Below are 19,248 nucleotides of genomic sequence, written 5' to 3'. Positions count from 1 at the left end.
TTTTCTCCCTGAGGTCAGTGATCAGCAGTTTTCTGACATGGAAATGTTTTATTCTTCTACACTAAGCAACGGCTCCAAGTTTCATTGTATGGGATTACACGCAGTTACAGACACAGGAAAACAATTCCCTTGTTGGCAAACTTTGGTTAATAGGGCTCCCTCAATGCTCTGCCATTAGTGCCAATCACCAAACACTAAACACACCGTGCTTTCCCCCAACTCTGTGTTCAAGGTGTGGAGACCACACCTTTCTTACTAATCACTGATGTCATCTTGCCACCTACTCAGACAGCTTCTAAATCACGGACTAAAGAGGAAAAGGTCAGTAATGTAATACCATAGACAAATGAGTTGTTCTAAATTCTCTTCATAAAACGAACAGTTGAGTGAATCAGACATTTGCCACATTAAAAATACTATGCATATCTCCTTAGTATGATAAATATACAGGCTGCTTTTGACTTTTGGAGGGAAAGGGATTCTTTCACAAACTTTTGGGCTTTATGCTACCTGAGTTAAATGCTCTCATTCATGAGTACAACACAGAACTGTATCAGTCTGTCTGAGATCTCTCTTGGGCAGCCCTGTGTCCTGGTCCCTTTCCTCTCTTAAATTTTAAATACTGCAAAGGGACCATTTTCCCTGCGAGGCTCCCACACTTGGGGTGAACCTTCTCTGCGGAATTTTGGCACCCTATTAATTAGTGGTTATGAGTGAGAGCTGCTCTCTCTCAGCAACTCCTATTCCGCCATCAGTCAAGTGTGATTCTGTAATAAATTCCCACGAAGCAAACTATTTCTGGTAATTCTCCCTAATTAACACCAGGCCTGCTAATAAGACATCAGTACCTATGTGTTTCTGATATAACCAAGATCTTGTCTGCGAGTATGCAAAATGGGAAACCGCCAACCTAAATTAAGCTTTTGCTGGCAAAAAGGATTTTATATGTAGTTCTGTAAGAAAACCTTTGATAATCTTCTATTAGGAACATTTTGAGCAGAAAGCATTGACCGACAGGGAGGCTTGTTCTGGTCTGAGCACTGAATGGGGATTTATTGTGAACACACACTGTTGAGTCTTAAGCCTATAAATCTTGTACTGGATTACTGTTTCTTAACGAAGAAATGACAGATCTCTTATTTTGTCGGTGCATTTTAATGTGCAATGACGTGATTGATAGAAACCAAACAGCAGCTATTAAAATGTCAGATGCAGACTTGATGCTCTTATAAGTTTGGCTTCTGGAGTTTAATATACTGTGAGCAAATAGACTTGAATTTGTGTTTTATTTCCAATATATAGTCTGCAACAGAAACATTTCCTCTCAACTTTATACAGTTGGGAAAAAATCTTATTCAAGTCAATCAACAAACGGGGAATAGGTAGGCCTACTTAGTTATAGAAAAGTTAGCTAATGAGATCAGGATGAGTTAAGCATGAAGTAGCGTACCCCGGTCAATGAGAAATGTAGATGGCGATTTACGCTGTTTGATGTGATATACAATAGAATATAATGCTTGATATTACAAGTTATTCCAATAAATAATTTCAGCAATACATATTTTTTAAAAGACAATAGAGCTTATTTATCTATTAATTCATAAAGATTTATTGTGTACATGCTACATGCAGAGCATAAAAATGGACTGTAGAATAAATGTGGCAGTTATTTTCAAATGTTTTTTCCTGAGACATTTTGATAGGAAAATGTCATAAAAGAGGGAGTCTTCTGAGAATTATTCATCTCATCCTATCCTGTGAACACGGTTTTTTCCCCACGATGACTTAATGGAAACCACTTGCTACCCAAAAAGAAAAACCAGGAGAGCTTGTCAACATCACTGCAGCCATTTATTTATTGAGGATGTGCACATCAAGATATTACTATACTGATTATATTTCTCATGTGGTTTTTAATTAGAAAATGTATCCAAAAGCAATAGAGCACAGACATATACAAACTTAAAAACTTAAAGAAACAGAAGACAGAGATTAAGAGATAAGGCAAATGATACATTGAGAATCCAAACCTTAAACATTTGGGAGATGAAGCCACATTTGATTTGTGTAAAATGATTCAGTACATCTTCCCTTCCCTTATGTCTGAAAAGTCTTTCCTTTCAATAGGGATGACTAAACTCCAAACATCACAAAAATTACTATAACACGAGATTTACACTTGAGCAGGGGAGAGGAAGGAATTATTTTCTATAAAAGTGGTTCTCATATAGTATCCCTTGAAAATGGTACGAAGAATACATTTTTGTTGTAGACGATTTTTAAACATAATGCTGTGCTAATATTTTCAAGATTTAAACTCTTATTTTTATTTATCACAATACTGTGACCAAATGATCAGGTTTTAGTTTTCGACTCTAAATGTAACCTGAATCAGTAGGAAATACGTATGCTACTACAAGCATAAGCAGAGGGGGTCATTCTAAGGCTGCTACTTCAGTGGGCAACATTCAGCCCTTGGAAGTCTAGAGAAATGTTATAAATCTGAACCTATCACTAACATTTGGAAACTGGGAAATCGAAGTAGGGAATGTTTTAGAGTCAGGTACTGTGATTTTAATCTGTATTATACTAAGCACAGCATTCCAAAATATACATCTAGAGACTAAAAGTAAATGCTCTACAGCAGAGAGGTAATAATTTAAAAAATGCTACTGACATGGAATATTTATAATCAGAAAAATAAATATTCGGGGAGCGCACCAGAAGAATAAAGTGCTCTGCCAGTTATTAAAAGATTAATGCTGGTGTATTAAATATGGCATTCCCCACTGGAAAATACAGAGATTCTTCTGGATTATAATCAATATTTATTTCACAGGATTAAATGTTTTCGGGACAGATATGAGGCTTTCCCACAGAAGAGAAGGACAAAGCGCAAAGACAAAATGATAAATTAGGAAGCAACGTTACCCTTTTAGGGATAAAATTTAGAGAAATGCAACATTATGCTCCATGAATAGTATGTAGAAAGAAAAGTCTAATAAAAATGATATCCTTAATGTAAGATAACTTTATAAGAAATCCAGGTCAAATAAAATTCTTTGAAGGAAATACCCAAATGCCATTGACTTATCAAAGCCTATCTTAGCATATAATCTATAAAGGCAAAACTAAATAACAAAAAATCTCTACCACACCAAAACAAAACCACCAACTTATTTTATTATTATGTAAAGCAAAAGACTGACATTAAGATATGCGACAATGCACATTAGCCAGCACGTCTTCCATAGGTGGTTTCAGCAGCAATGAGAAATAACGCACAATTCAGTTCCAGCACTTCAGAAAAACCTTCCTGCCTCCCTCCAAGATGCAAGGGCGGAGGGAGTTAGGGGTTGCTACTGGTGAAGCATTCAGTTTGCCACTTTGTGTCACCCTTCTCATTCTTTTATCCCCAGTTAATTATTATCTGTATATAACATAAATCTGCTAGACCATAAATTAACAGCTTTCAGGAGAGATGCCTTGGAAAGTTCTTAGGGAGGTTAAACAAATATTGTAGCAAAAACCTCCCTCCACAACAAACATGAACACAATGGAAGTGAAGTCGTGAGTGAGTGATGGGGCCGGAAGGACTTTGGGGCTCTGTCTCAACTTTAAAAACACCTTGCCCCAAACAAATTTAAATTATAACTTAGCGGGATCCTGGGCTTTCATCCATTCTGGAAACAAAGAAAAACTATCAAATGCCATCATCTCTTTCTCACTGGGCAAGCAGGATCCACAATTTTGCGACAATTGTTTCTCTGTCTTCATGTGGTATCTACATAACTTTTTTCCCTAAATGAAGAAAATAATGGGCCAGTCTGAGTATTAATCATATTCCCCTCTTATACTACCAAACCTCTGTGAAGAAAAGCTTTCCAAACTTTGTGATCACATTTGGAAGAGGTTCACTTATTACTGAGAGAGAACTACCCAAAGGACTACCCAAAGGAAAAAAAAAATCTAGATTTGATCACATCCCCAAGCCTTTTATTTTTCCAATGTAGAATAAAAGAAAAAAAAATTATTCTGCAAAGAGAGCTCTCAAACCTTCATCAGTCAGCACTACCACCCTGAAACTGATTTAATTGATTCATTGTCCAAAAAGGAGGAATTTTTTAAAATTTTGGATCCAATCCTCTGATTTACCATAATTCCCAATCACATTCTTCTCTACTTATTTCTCTTTAAAGAGAGAGAAAACGGTCAGAGTCCAAAGTTATTCAATTAGCTCTTTATCTCAACATGAGGGAAGGGAAAAAAATGGAGTTTGACTAATACAGGTGATGAAACATACATAATGAATACGACTATATTTTAATAAAAGGCAAAAAATTGAGTTGTAAGCTATATGGTGGCTTTTTTGGGGGAGAATGAGAGAAAAATATAACATCTCTTATCAGCATGACACATTTTGATCAAAAATCTCATTGGCCTTTCCTACTGGAATGATCAACTGTAAAACAAAAAAAAAATGTACATACAGTTTTTAAAAAACGGACACCCACCACTGATAAAATTCTCTGTTTTAACTCCTATTTACTGTTTTAAAGATAAACACTATTTTTTAAAAAAATACATTTCACATATTGATCAAGTGTAAGGCATTTTTATTGCCTTTTACAGATTTACTCATAACCACCTAACAAGGAAAGAAAGTATAATTATTTCAGCATAGAGGTTCAAGGTTTTTATTCTAAAATTTAATTCTTTACTAATTTATTCTAAGATAAATTTAATAGTCAACCAAGAAATTGATTTTTATAAAAGTTATTTTATGGGCAGAAAATACAGGAAAAAAGTAATAATAAATGCCCAACTGTCTCTTTACTTTATGAAGCCAAATATTTCCCATAGACCTGGCTTTTAAAGCTGGAATTTATCCCTTCAGGGCCACTATTATTTTTCAAAACTCCATATAAATATTAAATCTAAAAATTAATTGGTAATTTTAATTCTCCTCTTTCTCTTCAAATTTCTTCTCATCTCCTGAACTGTTGACTTTCAAAAATTCACAGAATGAGCATGTTTCTTGCAAAGTGGCTTGTCCTTCTTGGAGAAAAAGGTCTGACCTTCCAAACTTTCACAACATACCTGAAAAAGAAGCATTATTTAAGGGAATATCATTATTTTATCTCATAAGCCTAAGAAGGGGAAAATGACTTTTCACCCAATGGACAACATGACAAAGCACTCCAGTTGGCTGTGTCAGACACTTGGACATTCACGATTACCATGATATTTCATGTAATCTTTCAAAAGCAACGAAGAAGGACTTTTTCCTGGAATGCACTCTAATTTATTTAAGTCACTGATCATTATTTTTCTTTATTGGGAGTGAAGCACTTGGTCCTAATGAAAAAATTAACATATAAAGAGGTCACATTAAATATAATTTCTCTTCCCAAATTCTAATCAATGCTTTAAATCTGCCTCCTGTTGTAGAGGACCAAAGCATTCCAAAAGAACACACAACACATCTGCTTTGCCAAGTATTCCCAAGCCCCCAAATGCACGGGCAGAGGACTCTTAAGAATTCTTTGCACTCATTCCTCTGTTTCTTAGAGTGAGAGCCCTGGTCAACGTCTGGCTGCCAGATGATTATACAGTCAGTTAACTACCCACATTTATGTCTTCTTGTCTTTCCTGTTGCCTTTGTTAATTTGCTCAAGAGCAGCTGGAGCAGAGAACAGAAAATGCAAATCTGCTAAAAGTTGTTGCTTTTTAAGGACTGTATAAAGACTAGGAGATGGATGAGGTAAACAGTGGTCATGTTTGGGGAAATCATTCAACTTCAGTTAACATGACTTTTTTCCCTTCATATAATGAGTACTGAAAACTATTAGATACAGTAATTCTAATAAAAAAAATCAAACATCTAAACAGAGTATCTTTACTGGATATTTACTTTCTAAATTAAAAAACATATATCTTAGGTTAATGTTAATCTCTGAATCTAGCCTCATCATTAAAAATAAAACCAAAAATATTAAAGTATGAAATGAAATAGGTAAATATATTACTACACATTTATTACAGTCTCAAAAAGAAAAGAATATTCATGGACTATTGCTAAGGAAGGAAATGGACCAATATATAGTTTATTTCCAGTGTTTATTCAATAATAAATTTTTATAATTGTTTATTTCTATTTTAAGAATTACATATGTTTCCAAAAATCACTAAAAACACTCCAATAAAACAGTTTAAAAAAAAGTAAAGGACTTTTACCCTTTTAAGAAATATATAGCCTCTCCTTATAAACAAAAATGTATTAAAAATAGGATTTTCTCTAAAGGGGTAAGCATCTTATTCTGTGCCAAGTAATTTCAAAAAGTGCCAAAAATTCTAATAAACAACTTTCACAGTCACTGTAAAAATATTTTTAGGTTTGAAGGACTGAAAGATACAAGAACTGTTATTTGCATTTAGTGCTTAGGCTAGAACTGGCCACACTGTGCCCCTTTAACTTGCAAATAAGAGTTTACTTACCGAGCATACAAAGCAAGTGTCATGCCAGGTATAGCCCAGAGCCTCCAGGAACATGTCGCCAGCTTCGATGGGAAATTCACATCCACGGCATATGGTACCAAAGAGGGCATAATAATCTGTATTGAGGCGGGGGTAGGGGTGTGGAGACACAATGTAAACATGGCAAAGCTTTAGAATGATAATTTCTAGAAAATAGCAACAAAATTAGAATTAACTGAGATGATGATAAAGTTAGTAGTAACTGGAAAATTTTCAGATGGCATTGAGTATTTGGCTTGAGATATATGTACAGCATATTTCAGGTTACTCTTGGTAAACGTTATTTACACAACTTAACATCTTATTTGTGTGTGTGTGAGGAAGATTAGCTCTGAGCTAACATCTGTTGCCAATCATCTTCTTTTTGCTGAGGAAGATTGGCCTTGAGCTAACATCTGTGCCCATCTTCCTCTATTTTATGTGGTACGCCTGCCACAGCTTGGCTTGATAAGCGGTGTGTAGGTCCATGCCCGGGATATGAACCTGCGAACCCTGGGCTGCTGAAGTGGAGTGCGCGAACTCAACCACTACGTCACCACGCTGGCCCCTTAACATCTTTTATTATATTTTTCCATGTAATACTTCTCATTTCTCTCCAACTACTTAAATACGTATGAAGAAGAACAACAACACTGTTCTCTGATAAGTTATCAATAGACATGACTGTTTCGACAAAATACAAGAGAACTTCCAATAACCAGCAGCAATAAGATTAATGAACTTAAATCAAGAAGCAATATTTGACGTTAGCAAATTTCATAGTGTATCTGACTTGATAAGGAAAAAAAAAGGTCACAGGAAACTCCCATGAATAAGTGCCATGACTGAGTTTCTAACTGGACTGTAACACAACAATATTAGCCACTATTGTTTTTGCTGTATTTTCCTTTCAATTTTATGACTTCATGCTGAAAATCCTTAACCAGAGAACACCATTTACTTGACACAGATTACAGTTTTATAACATACTAATAGGATTTCCTTCTGAAGAAAGCAGTTTTGAAAAGATGTTTCTTTATTATTACTAAATTAGAACTTAGCGACATTTTTGTTTTCTTTTATGTGGCCACTCTCACTACTTGTGTTTACTCATGGTTCATTCTTTGGCCTTTGACCTTTTCAATCCAGCCTGGGCTGCAGGAGAAAGGAGGCTATCATTTGCAACTTGATTCACCTTTCTTAGCAATCTTCAATCTTCCTTAGCACCATTTGCTTAACACATATCCACAGAGTCCTACTGTGTGCCAGGCACTGTCTGGGCACTAGTTAGGGGGATAGTGGTGAAGCAGACAGACATGGTTGCTCTCCTCATGGGGCTTATACTCTCATCGGGAGCAGGAGGGCATCACTTATTGTATTTTAAATGATAATAAATAATTTCAGTTGTGGTAAGTACCATTAAGGAAAGAAAACAGTGATGTGATATACAATAATTAGGGGAGGTGTATAACACTAGAAGAGGTTTAGAAGAAACAGCAAGTACAAAAGCCCTGAGGCCAAAAGGATCTTAGCATGTTCAGAAACAGCAAAGGGGCTGGGTATGGCTAGAATCCAGTGACAGAAAGGGGCAGGAGATAAGGTTGGCAAAGCCGGCCCTGGTAAGGAGTATAGTTTTGGTCTAGTGGAAGCCATGAAGGGTATCAAGCACAATCTGATTCACATGTAAACAAATATTACCACAGCTGCTATTTGAGGGTTGGGGGAAAGCAGATACACCATTTCGTTGGTGATTACAATGTCCAGGCAAAGGGTGAGAGTGAGCTGGGTTTAGTCGTAACAGTTGAAGAGCAGAGAAATGAATGAATTCAATACACATTGAGGGTAGAACTGTTAGAATTTACTAATTATATTGGATATAGGGAGAACAAGGGAAAGAGCAGAATCCAAGATGACTAGGTTTGGGATAGTGGATAGCAGGGCCATTTACTGAGATGGGGAAGACTGGGTTAAGAACAAGTCTGGGAGGTTAAAGAAAAAGAATGAAAATAGACCCAGTTGATTAGAAGTGACATTTAAATAAATCTTCAATAATATTTTTCCCTTTCTGTAAGCAATTTTGGAGTTTTAAAAATATGACTTCTTAGACTACATTAAATATGATATTAAGGCTAGATAGTTTTATATGTGTTTTGGCTAGATAGGGGCTATCTGCCAATTAGTCAAAACGTCTTGCAAAGCTTCTAAAACAAACAAATAAGCTTTTTCTTAAAGGAGTTAAATTGAATTATAAAATGTAAAATATTCTGTTTGAATCAGGGTATACAACTTATAGCCAGCCTGTCCTAAAACGTCCATGGGTAGTTTACTGGAATTTCCATAGGGCTTCCTGGTGTCTGGTGTGGCACAGATCTAGACTGGTCCTAACTAAGGAGCTACAAGAAAGGTGAAAATAAGAGAATATTCAGCGGGCAAAGAGGGGTTGAGTGTTTTTCAATTTTGAATTTCAAGGCAGAACAACAACAAAACCTCATAGTGGGAAAGCAGTGGTAGTGAGTAGAGGCATGATGAAGGAAAAATACTTTATCTTTTGAAATATGTATGTGTGGTAGTAACAGCTAAGTAAGGGTGATATTAACAAATAAGGGTTATGAAAGTTCACTTAGCACCTTTGGGAAGGAAAAGGAAGCGTTCAGAGTTCAGGTAATGAGACAAATGCAGTACATTGGTCCTTAGAGCCTAGTTTATTAAAATATTTACCAAGAAGCAATCCCAGCCAGGATTACCCTCTTACTCAGCAAAAGGAACAAAGGATTTCCAATTTATTGTCAAGGTAGTTGCTTTAAAGAGCAAATCGATATCATATTCAAAAGTTGAACATTTCTCTTGTTTATAACCACTGAAAATTCACTACTGGAGCATAAGAGGTGGCTTTTACCTACACAATTTGGTAGAATTTATATCCATAAATTATTGGGGAATCAAGCAAAATATTTTTCTACTAAGTAATGCTTACATGGTCACTTCTCTTAATGATGTTGGGAATATATCTGTTTTGACAAAGTCATATAAAAACTTTACATAGTTTTTTGCTATATATTTAGAGTAACATTAAATGCTCCTAAAACAAGTAGGAAAACTACTTTGCCTAATATTTCCTTTGAACTTTATAGCAATGTAAGGGTTAATGTTTTATCTTTATTCAAAACGTAAGAAACGAACAGCTTCCGGATCCTACCAGTCTCACAGTAGGGCTCGCCATCCTCCAAGTGAAAAACATTGTTACGAATGGGTTTTCCACAGGCCACACACACGAAACAGGAAACGTGCCAAGTTTGTTTCAAAGCATTGATGACTTCCTGTTATAGAAAGGTAATTGGATGTAAAGAAAGATGACAATATACAAATGCTTATTCTACTAGCTGGACCAACACAGCCCTTTTAAACTGACCAAAGTAGATACACAGGCTTTGTCTTTGAAAGACTCACAAATCATCTAAACTGATGCACTATATAATATGTGCGTTCTTCACAAACACACATCAATAAACTTATTTAAAGAATGATTACTGTGTTATTTAAACATTATACATGCAGTAAATAAAGCAAGCATTTCATAAGTGCTTGCTACAATACATTCTGCTTTCTCTCAAAGGGGTGTCAGGAAACATTAACTTACAAAGGTTTCATAGTATTATCTTGAAAATGTCACGGAGGAAAGGCAAAACATTTAAAAACTAAAACAAACCTATACTTTGGTGCATTATGGAAGCAATAACATAATCAGCGTAATCCAATCAGTTTAACACATGTTTAGGATTTGGGAAATCAGCTGTGACTGTACTAAGCACACACTCAAATGAGTGTCTAAAATTTGAACCATAAAGCATGGATTCTAGTCAACAATGGCCCTATGGTTAAATATACCAAGCACCAAGGACTTGGGCCAGATTTTAATTAGTAAAAGAAGTTTGGGGAAGTTGGTTTTGCAAGGAATCATTTCTTTGGATTTAGAGATATGGATGGAGCCACTAAAAATCATTTTTGAAGAACAGTTAATAAAATATTTCCATAATATTTATCACAAAAAAGAGGATGCTATACATAAAGTATGGTTACAATTTTCTAAATGAATTACTTATAAAGAGAAAACTGGAAGAAAATACATCCTAAGGTTAACAGGAATTATCTGGGTTTGGTAAATGTATAGGTCATTTTAATTTTATTCTTTACATTTTTCATATTTTCTAATTGTGGTAGAGTGAAATATTTTCTTTTATAATAAAAATATCAAAGTAAAATAAAATGATACAGAATAAATTATTAGCCATAGAAAATGCCATAGTTCACTACTGAAGGACAAGAGGAAGACATGACAGTTGTTTAGATCCGAAAAGATCACCATGAACATGTACAACAAATGTACAGTGAGCCAAATCATTTCTCAAGGCTGCCAGCAGAGACTTCCCTTTCTATCCTACAGACAGATTACCATTTCTTATTTAATAGGTCATCAAACAACTAAAACACAATGCAGAGAATCTATCCCTTCAGTGAAGTTCCGGCCCATCTCTAAAGCAGAAAGTGTAAGATTTCCATCCCTACTTGATTTCATTTCACTAATTATTCTAGAATCCATAGAATACTTTTATATACTAAAACAGCATTATTAATATATATTCTACTTATGAATTATTTGTCATTTGGGAAGGTACAGCCTGAATCATTCTACTCTTTTATTCCCAACATATTGTACAAATTAATAATATATAAATATTTCATGTGGTGTATTTATAATTTAAGTGTCCTCAAAGTTTTGGACCCATTTAAAGATACTGAGTAAGACTGCTCAATAATTCATACTAACTTTTCTCTCAAGTGATATGAATAGAGTTTCACTATTATATTTTCATATTGAGAATATCAGAATTCAGCAATGCCAATTTCAACTTTTGTATGAGCTGTATGAGTTTTGTATGAGACCAGGCACTTTGGCTGCTTCTAAAATAAGATTCCAACTCCTGATTACTCATAGGAAATGCCTGACCCTTACTCTGTAATTGCAAACTGGCTATTCCAGAGCAGGAAATTCATTCATTCATCATTATTTATTATGTATCTGACTCCTAAATTACTCCCTTTTGTGCAAAAAAAAAAAAAGGTGTGGTTTGATTATTTTTCTATCACATAAATACTCTCATGAAACTGAGGTTATATTTTTAAACATTATATGCATTGAAGAAAAATATCATTTATAAGCCTCATGTTTTACGTATTTCATGAGATCTGTGCCCTGTGCTTGAACCCTGACAAACGGGGAAATGCTGCTCTTATAAAAGCTATGGCATTTAATTTAAAACAGTGAAGGTGTCAGTTCTGAGAACTCTTGATGTGTGTGGTCCTGTGCGACCTCTTCATTCCTGAGCAAACAGGGTCCTGTTGAGGTAGCACACCCGCAGTAAATTATTTCTTCCCCACAGTGGCTAGACTTTCACTAGACAAACCAGCCCTCAGTAAGACAAAACCAAAGACAACTTAACCCCAGGAGTCCGATATACTTCTACAGAGGTCTATTTAGTTTTGCTTTACAATAATAAACAGTGATGAAAGCAAAGAGGGAATCAAGCAAGAAGAAAATAAAAAGTAAAAATGATGGAAGAGTTTCATAACAAAAAATTATTCTGCTTTAAAAGTCACTCAGAATTAAAAGTTTTCCAATACTTACTCCAAGGATCTTCCTTTGGCATCGACTACATTCAGGAGCAAAGAATTTCTCATAGCACAGCTCACAATACAGGGCTCCCTTCTCCTCCACAAATCCAATGTAGGCCATTGTATTTTTGCAGTGCGCACAGTTAAATTCTTCTGGGTGCCAAGATTTCCCCAGTGCCACCAGGTATGGTCCCCTGCAGAAGAAAAGAGATCAAGTTGGTTCAGGAATAAAAGTTTCTAAAGTTAGCCTGGAGAGGACTTCTTTAATGCAATGTCCAAACAATTACATACTTGCTCAATTCTCCTTCTCAATGACTGAACACTGTAAATTTACACAGGAACTCTCTGTGCACTCGTGTGAAGAGAAAGGGGATAAGAGTTAGAGCGCTGAAGGGATTCCTTCAAGAAAGGCCATTGCCTCCACTTTTTTCTGTCTTCAAGAGATTTGGTGGTTATGATTCTTGAGCTGCAAGGAGCGAGCCTGTCTCATTGTGTCATGATTACGATTGAGAATGAGGATGTTAACTCTGACAGAAAATGAAGTAACCAGAAAAAAATATATAGTTTAGGCAGACAGGAGAATTTGACATTTCTATAAAATAAACAAAAGAAAAATTTCAATTTGGTAATGTCAGAGTTTTAAAAACAGTAATAATTATTACCTGAGAAAACATTCTAGTCAATTTCTCTTCCCCACACATTGTTTCATATACTTATTTCTCAACTTTATTACATACATCAAATATTCACCCTCCAAAATGACTACGGAAACTGTAAACTGGATGTTAGGGATTGTTTCAAGCTACTTAGAAAGGTTTTATTTAATTCAAACATGACTGACTTTTAATGCACATTTGTATCAAGGTAACATGTGTTTATTATGAGATTTTTTTCCATTAAATACTATACAGTCAGGGACTGATAAGATGGGTTTGGTTTGCTTGACTGGAATCCATTATGAAGCCTTATCTAGTCATGAAGCCTGCAGAGACGAACCATTCCAGCCTCTGCAACATACTTTTCAGTAGCTACATCACACTAATTTTTATTCATAGAGTGGCTTTACCTCCAAGGCACTTTTACACTTATCTAATTTGTCCACGCAACATTCCTGTGAGATAGACCAGGGCAGTTATTACGAACTCAGTTTAACAGATGGAGAAGCTGAGATACAGAATGTTCAAAAGATATGACATGTGTCATAAAATCACTGAGTGAGTGAAGGCCAGAAGCTGGCTTTCCTGATTTCTAGTATACTGCTCTAGTCAACCGATACTCTGCCTCTGATCTCATTACCATCAATTATCATCACTGAGGACCACAGGGTAATTGTTAGCAAGCATCAGATACCTGACTTCTAGGCAGATTATTAATAGGAAAAGTCACTGTAATGAGCATCACAAAGTCGAAGCATTTTTTAGTCTTTGACAATAACATAAACTTTGGTATTTAGTAACCATTTCCCATAGGGAAATTCTTTGAAAATACATTGATATTTACTCAGAACCAGCACCTAATTCTGCAAGAGTCAAGAAAGGAAAAAGGCTCTTGACGAATGATGAAAACGTGTTCTGTGAGGTCTAAGAGGATATTTGCTAGCCTCACTCTTTGCTAACTTGTTTCTTCTTAATAACATGATGTCACTTTGTATAAGCTAGTGCATGTGGCTCTCTTAGCATTTAAGACAAGTAGTTTATTATTATTTTCTAAGTGTCAGGGTACTATAGTTTTATTATCTCTAACAAGGAATGCCTTTGTTAACTAATTCCTGCCAGAAAAAAAAGGGCTACCGATCACCTATTCTGTAACCAAATATGTTCCTTTTGGCAGGTTGTCTCTCAATTTTTAAGTGGTTTATAAATAACAGTCCTACTTAAAAAGTGTCTTCATTTCATTTTCTCAGTGAATATTTGGCAAGTAGTTTACCTTCAGAGATAAACCAAGGAATCACAATGCTCAAAGCCAGAAAAAGCTTTATGAGTGCTCTGAGCTTTTCCACCAGGTGGGTATCTGGTTATACACGCTTGAAAAATCTGCCAGGCTAAATTTATCGTGACCATAACATAGAGTGTGGGAGAACTCTGGGGTTTTATGCTACCATTTGTCTGGACATTAGAGCAGATTCAAAACAATTTGCTGGGTGAATTTTTTAACAGGGCACATCTTCAGCTCATCCATAAGGTTAGATGGCCCCTCAAGGCCCGTGTCCTTATTTAGCTTGTCAGTTTGCAGAATAAGTCAATCCAACCTCAAACTCCAGTTAAAGCATTAGGTGTTGGTATGCAGCTGGAGTAAAGAGCTTTACTCCTGGAACATGTCTATCAGTGCTACCAAATATTTAACAAAGTTCATCTGAGAAAAGAAGACATTTAAGAACAACTGATTAAGGAACATTTTCTAGATTTCCTAAAACATGTGTTGAACTCAAGTCAGACCAGCAGAGAACCAGGTTCTGCGATCACAGCATATTGGGCCTGACCCAGGCCACAGAATCATTCCTTTAATGACCAACGCTCTGCGTGACACCATCAGTCTGCAGCGACACTTGTCACAGGAATAGCTCTACGACAGTCACCCTTGCCCTGCCTGCAGGGCACTGCTGAGAGTGTTGTGTGGTCACTCAGGGTCAGTTTCACACGGACTCCTCAGGGAAATTTCTTTCAGGTTTTTGTAACAAGAATAGTTTTGCTTCTTTTGAGCAACAGGTTTATTTTTATCTCATATAGTAAATCGCAAAATTAACTTTCTTTTTTTGTTGATTTCTAGAAGGCTTAAAGCCAAATTTAGTCTAACCAAAGGCAAGTACGTAGGTCATTATTGCAGGTTTTGTCCACTCTCAGTGACAAATTTTTGTCCAGTCTTCATTTTAATGGTCCCATCCATGATTTTCATTCTTCTTTTGCTCCCTTTTGTAATTTAGATTTTCTTATATTTCATGTATTCTTCAATGTTTTTAACAGCTTTCTAGAATAGAGTCCACTAAAAATAAAAACTATCATCCACAGAAAGGACAACTTTATTTCCTTAATTTCTTTACCAAATTTTAATAGTGAAAGGTCTTAAGAACAGTGAAGAAACTCCCTCTGCACCTTTAAAAAGGGAGTTGAAAATGACCCTTGCTTCTGCCAGATCTCTTTTCATTTTTTTTTGACTGAGGAAGATCTGCCCTGAGCAAACATCTGTGCCAATATTCCTCTATTTTGTATGTGGCCTGCTGCCACAGCATGGCCACTGACAAGTGGTGCAGGGTCCATGCCCAGGAACTGAGCCTGGGCCACCGAAGTGTGCTGAACTTAACCATCAGGCCACAGGCCTGGCCCCCAGATCTCCTTTCTTAAACAGACACGCTGAGTGCAGATACTGGCCTAACCTGATACTCCCTGGCTGCACTGAAAGAGCATCTTTCCCCATCAATACCCTTGAAGTTATGTATAGATTAAACAATAAAATCTCTTACATATAAATACATACAAATACTCTCTTCTCTGTGTCAGCAGAGACTAATTTAACAAATTCATTAACACAGGATTAACACTGAAGAAGTTCTTCTCGTTCCAGGCAGGATTTGGTTTCCATTTGTGAACTGGAACGACAGGCTTGGATAACTGCACAGTGGAATTAAGTACTCAGCTCCCTCTTATAGTACTGTGCACCCTGTGAGCCCTTGCTAAATACTCATTGACTCATAAAGGAAGGGAGAGAGAGAGTTAAAGCATTGATTGGCTGAGAAAGAAGAGCTGTGGCATAAAACATTTACCCTGTTTATCTTCTGCAAGACTTATGCCAAAAAAAAAAAAAAGAATGAAAGGTAAGGAAGGATGCCAAAGAAGAGTTCAGAGGAAAAGAAACACTTACAAACACTCAGGAAGGTGAAAGGAATTCCAAATTTCAACAGGCACAATCTAACAGGGATTTAGCTTCAAAATTAAATGCTTACTTTTTGCTTCCCTTTGTTATTTAATTCTCACAATAATCGTCAGTGATAGAAATTAACGTTATAAATAGATGAAGAAAACATTGGAGAAGTTAGCCAATTTTCCTAGATCATGTGGATGGCGAACTGTAAAGCTGGAGTCCTCCAGGGCCCAGCCACTACAGACTAAAATTTTATTCGATCAAAAGTTACTGCATCAAAGAAGGTAAAAACAAAAAAAGAAGTTAAAAAAAAATCAAAAGAAATCAATCAACAAAAGTTAAAAACAAAGCCACATAAAAAAGAACTCACGTGCTGAAAAATAAATATGGAATCTGATATTCTACTTAACTAGATATAATAAATATGTATAAGCCAGTTTTATAATATAGTCATCTTTTAGGAAGAGCCTGGCATGAGTAAACAGTCTAAGAACAACATAACTAGAAGAATAGAGTGAAATAGAAAAGATTATTGGGAGAAATTGCACACACAGTCACAAATATACACAAAGACACACAAGGAAGAGAAGAGAGTAAGACACAGTGACTATCTTTCTTGAAATTAGAGATATTAACAATCCTTCCTAAAATTTAGAAACACTGTATTTTTGACATGCTTAATTTTTCACTTCCAGTGGATTATGCTCAAACTTTCCAATGTGGAACATTTAAGGGCTGGCCCGGTGGCGGAGTGGTTAAGTTTGTGCACTCCACTGAGGTGGCCTGGGGCTCGTGGGTTCGGATCCTGGGCGTGGACCTACGCACCACTTATCAAGCCACGCTGTGGCAAGCATCCCACATACAAAGTGGAGGAAGATGGGCACGGATGTTAGCCCAGGGCCTCAACAAAAAAGAGGAGGATTGGCAACAGATGTTAGCTCAGGGCTAATCTTCCTCAAAAAAAACCCATAGTTCTACTTTCATTGACTATTATCTTTAATTCATAGCCCCTTAAAATATTGCATTTAGGGGCTGGCCCCGTGGTGTAGCGGTTAAGTGCACGCGCTCCGCTGCTGGCGGCCCAGGTTCAGATCCCGGGCGTGCACCGACGCACCGCTTGTCAGGCCATACTGTGGGGGCATCCCACATAAAGTGGAGGGAGATGGGCACGGATGTTAGCTCAGGGCCAGTCTTCCTCAGCAAAAAGAGGAGGATTGGCATAGATGTTAGCTCAGGGCTGATTTTCCTCACACACACAAAAAAACATATTGCATTTAAAAGGCTGTGAGGCCAACTATAGCTTTTTATTTAAAGGCATAAATGACTTGCTCCTCCAGAATAAATGCACAGTTAAAATGAGCCCAAACATAATAGTGAATAAAGAGAACAAGTTATAAAAAATGTAATATTAATTGATAATTTTTTGAAAAGCTTATTGGAGACGATTACAGTCAGTTCTTTATATTGAGGTTATTATAAAATCAGAAAAGCAGGAGAAATGTGATTCTATATAATAAGACAAATAACTGGGATATAATTTCAACTTGGCAAGCCTAACATCATACATTCCTCCAAATATTTTTATTTTTTTTTTTTAAAGATTTTATTTATTCATTTTTTTCCCCCCAAAGCCCCAGCAGATAGTTGTATGTCATAGGTTCACATCCTTCTAGTTGCTGTACGTGGGACTCGGCCTCGCGCTGGACAGAGAAGTGGTGCCTTGGGGCGCGCCCGGGATCCGAACCCGGGCCGCCAGCATCAGAGCGCGCGCACTTAACCGCTAAGCCACGGAGCCGGCCCCTCCTCCAAATATTTTTAAAAAGTCAATTCATCAACTGAACAAATATTTACTACATGCAATGATATGTGCCCGGCACTGTTCCAGAAGCAGAGAACATGGCAGGAAACAAGCCAGAAAAAACCCTGCTCACAAAGAACTTAAGTTCTAGTATGCGGGAGAGAGACAACAAATAAGACAAATAAAATATCTGGTACATTAGAGTTGAAGTGCTGAGGAGTAAAACAAAGCAGACAGGGGAGATGGGGAGACTAGGGGTGGGGTGGGAGGATTTATAAAGGGTGGCCAGCGACCCCTTGATATTAGAGTAAAGACCTGAAGGAGCTGACGCTGAGCTCTGCACCTACCTAGGGGAAGAGAATTCGGGCAAAGGAAACAGCAATTGAAGGGGCCTGATGAAGGGACCTGGGGTGTTCAAGAAACAGCAAGAAGGCCAGTGTGTCTGGAGTAGAGGAAACAAGGGGGAAATCAGCCAGTAATAAGGACATAGAAATAAGGAGGTGGGGGGTGGGGGACTGTGTAGGGCCTTTAGGCCACTGTGAGGATTCTGACTTCTACCAAAAGTGGAGCCATTATAGGGTTTTGAGCAAAAGAGTGACAAGATCTGATTTACGTTTTATCAGCTTACTCTAGCTACTGTGTTGATAATAGACAGGTATAGGGCAGGGGCAAAAGCAGACAGATTAGTTAGAAAACAACTCCAATACCCCAGGTGAGAAATGACAGTGGCTTGGATCAGGGTGGTAGGTGTAGAAACAGTGCGAAGTGTTCAGATTCTGGAAGTATTTAGAAGTTAGAGCCAAAAGGATGTGCTGATAGATCACATGAGGTCTAAACAATTGAGAGAACAGAGCTACCACTAACTGAGAAGGGGTGGACAGGGAGAGGAGAAGGTGTGGAAGGTAGAATTCTAACATGGCCCCCAAGATTCCTGCCCTCCATGTACATGGCCTGTATAATCCCCTCCCCTTGAGTGTGGGTGTGACCTGTGAATATGATGGGATATCACTCCTGTGATTAGGTTACTTTATGTGGCAAAAAGGGTTATGTAGATGTAATTGAGTTCCTAATCAGTCAACACTGAGTTAATCAAGAGAGATTATCTTAGATGGGCCCTGGCCTTACTAAGTGAGCCCTAAAATAGGTAAAAAGCAACAGCAGATGCTCTCCCACTGGCCCTGAGGAAGAAAGCCGTCATGTTGTGAACTCCCTAAGGTGGGGTGGACTCTGGGAGCTGAGTGCCTCAGACCTACACCTGCAAGGAACTGAATTTGGACGACAACCTAAATGAGCCTGGAAGAGGACCCTGATCTCCAGACAAGAACTGCAGCTCAGCTGACACCTGGATTTCAGCCTGGTCAGATTCTGAGCAAAGGATTCAACTAACCCATGCCCAGACTCATGACCCA

General features: G+C 37.1%; 1 protein-coding gene across 6 annotated transcripts in view; it reads right to left on the bottom strand.

Moving 5' to 3' along the window:
• Positions 1 to 1,829: 1,829 nt before the first annotated feature.
• Positions 1,830 to 19,248, bottom strand: part of PDLIM5 (PDZ and LIM domain 5) — a 215,279-nt gene continuing 197,860 nt past the window's right edge. For all 6 annotated transcript variants that reach the window (XM_087434608.1, XM_087434602.1, XM_087434603.1 and 3 more), the window contains 4 exons: positions 12,200 to 12,380; positions 9,713 to 9,833; positions 6,499 to 6,614; positions 1,830 to 5,100 (listed from right to left, as the gene is read on the bottom strand). In XM_087434608.1, the coding sequence (XP_087290734.1) occupies positions 5,011 to 5,100; positions 6,499 to 6,614; positions 9,713 to 9,833; positions 12,200 to 12,380 (508 nt within the window). In that variant the 3' untranslated portion in view covers positions 1,830 to 5,010. The remainder of the gene's footprint in view (positions 5,101 to 6,498; positions 6,615 to 9,712; positions 9,834 to 12,199; positions 12,381 to 19,248) is intronic.

Source organism: Ceratotherium simum, chromosome 8 (assembly GCF_057802395.1).
Source record: "Ceratotherium simum simum isolate JZ-2026a chromosome 8, ASM5780239v1, whole genome shotgun sequence".
Taxonomy (NCBI): Eukaryota; Metazoa; Chordata; class Mammalia; order Perissodactyla; family Rhinocerotidae; genus Ceratotherium; species Ceratotherium simum.
Note: the sequence above shows the minus strand (reverse complement) of the source record. Positions and strands in the feature narration are given on the sequence as shown.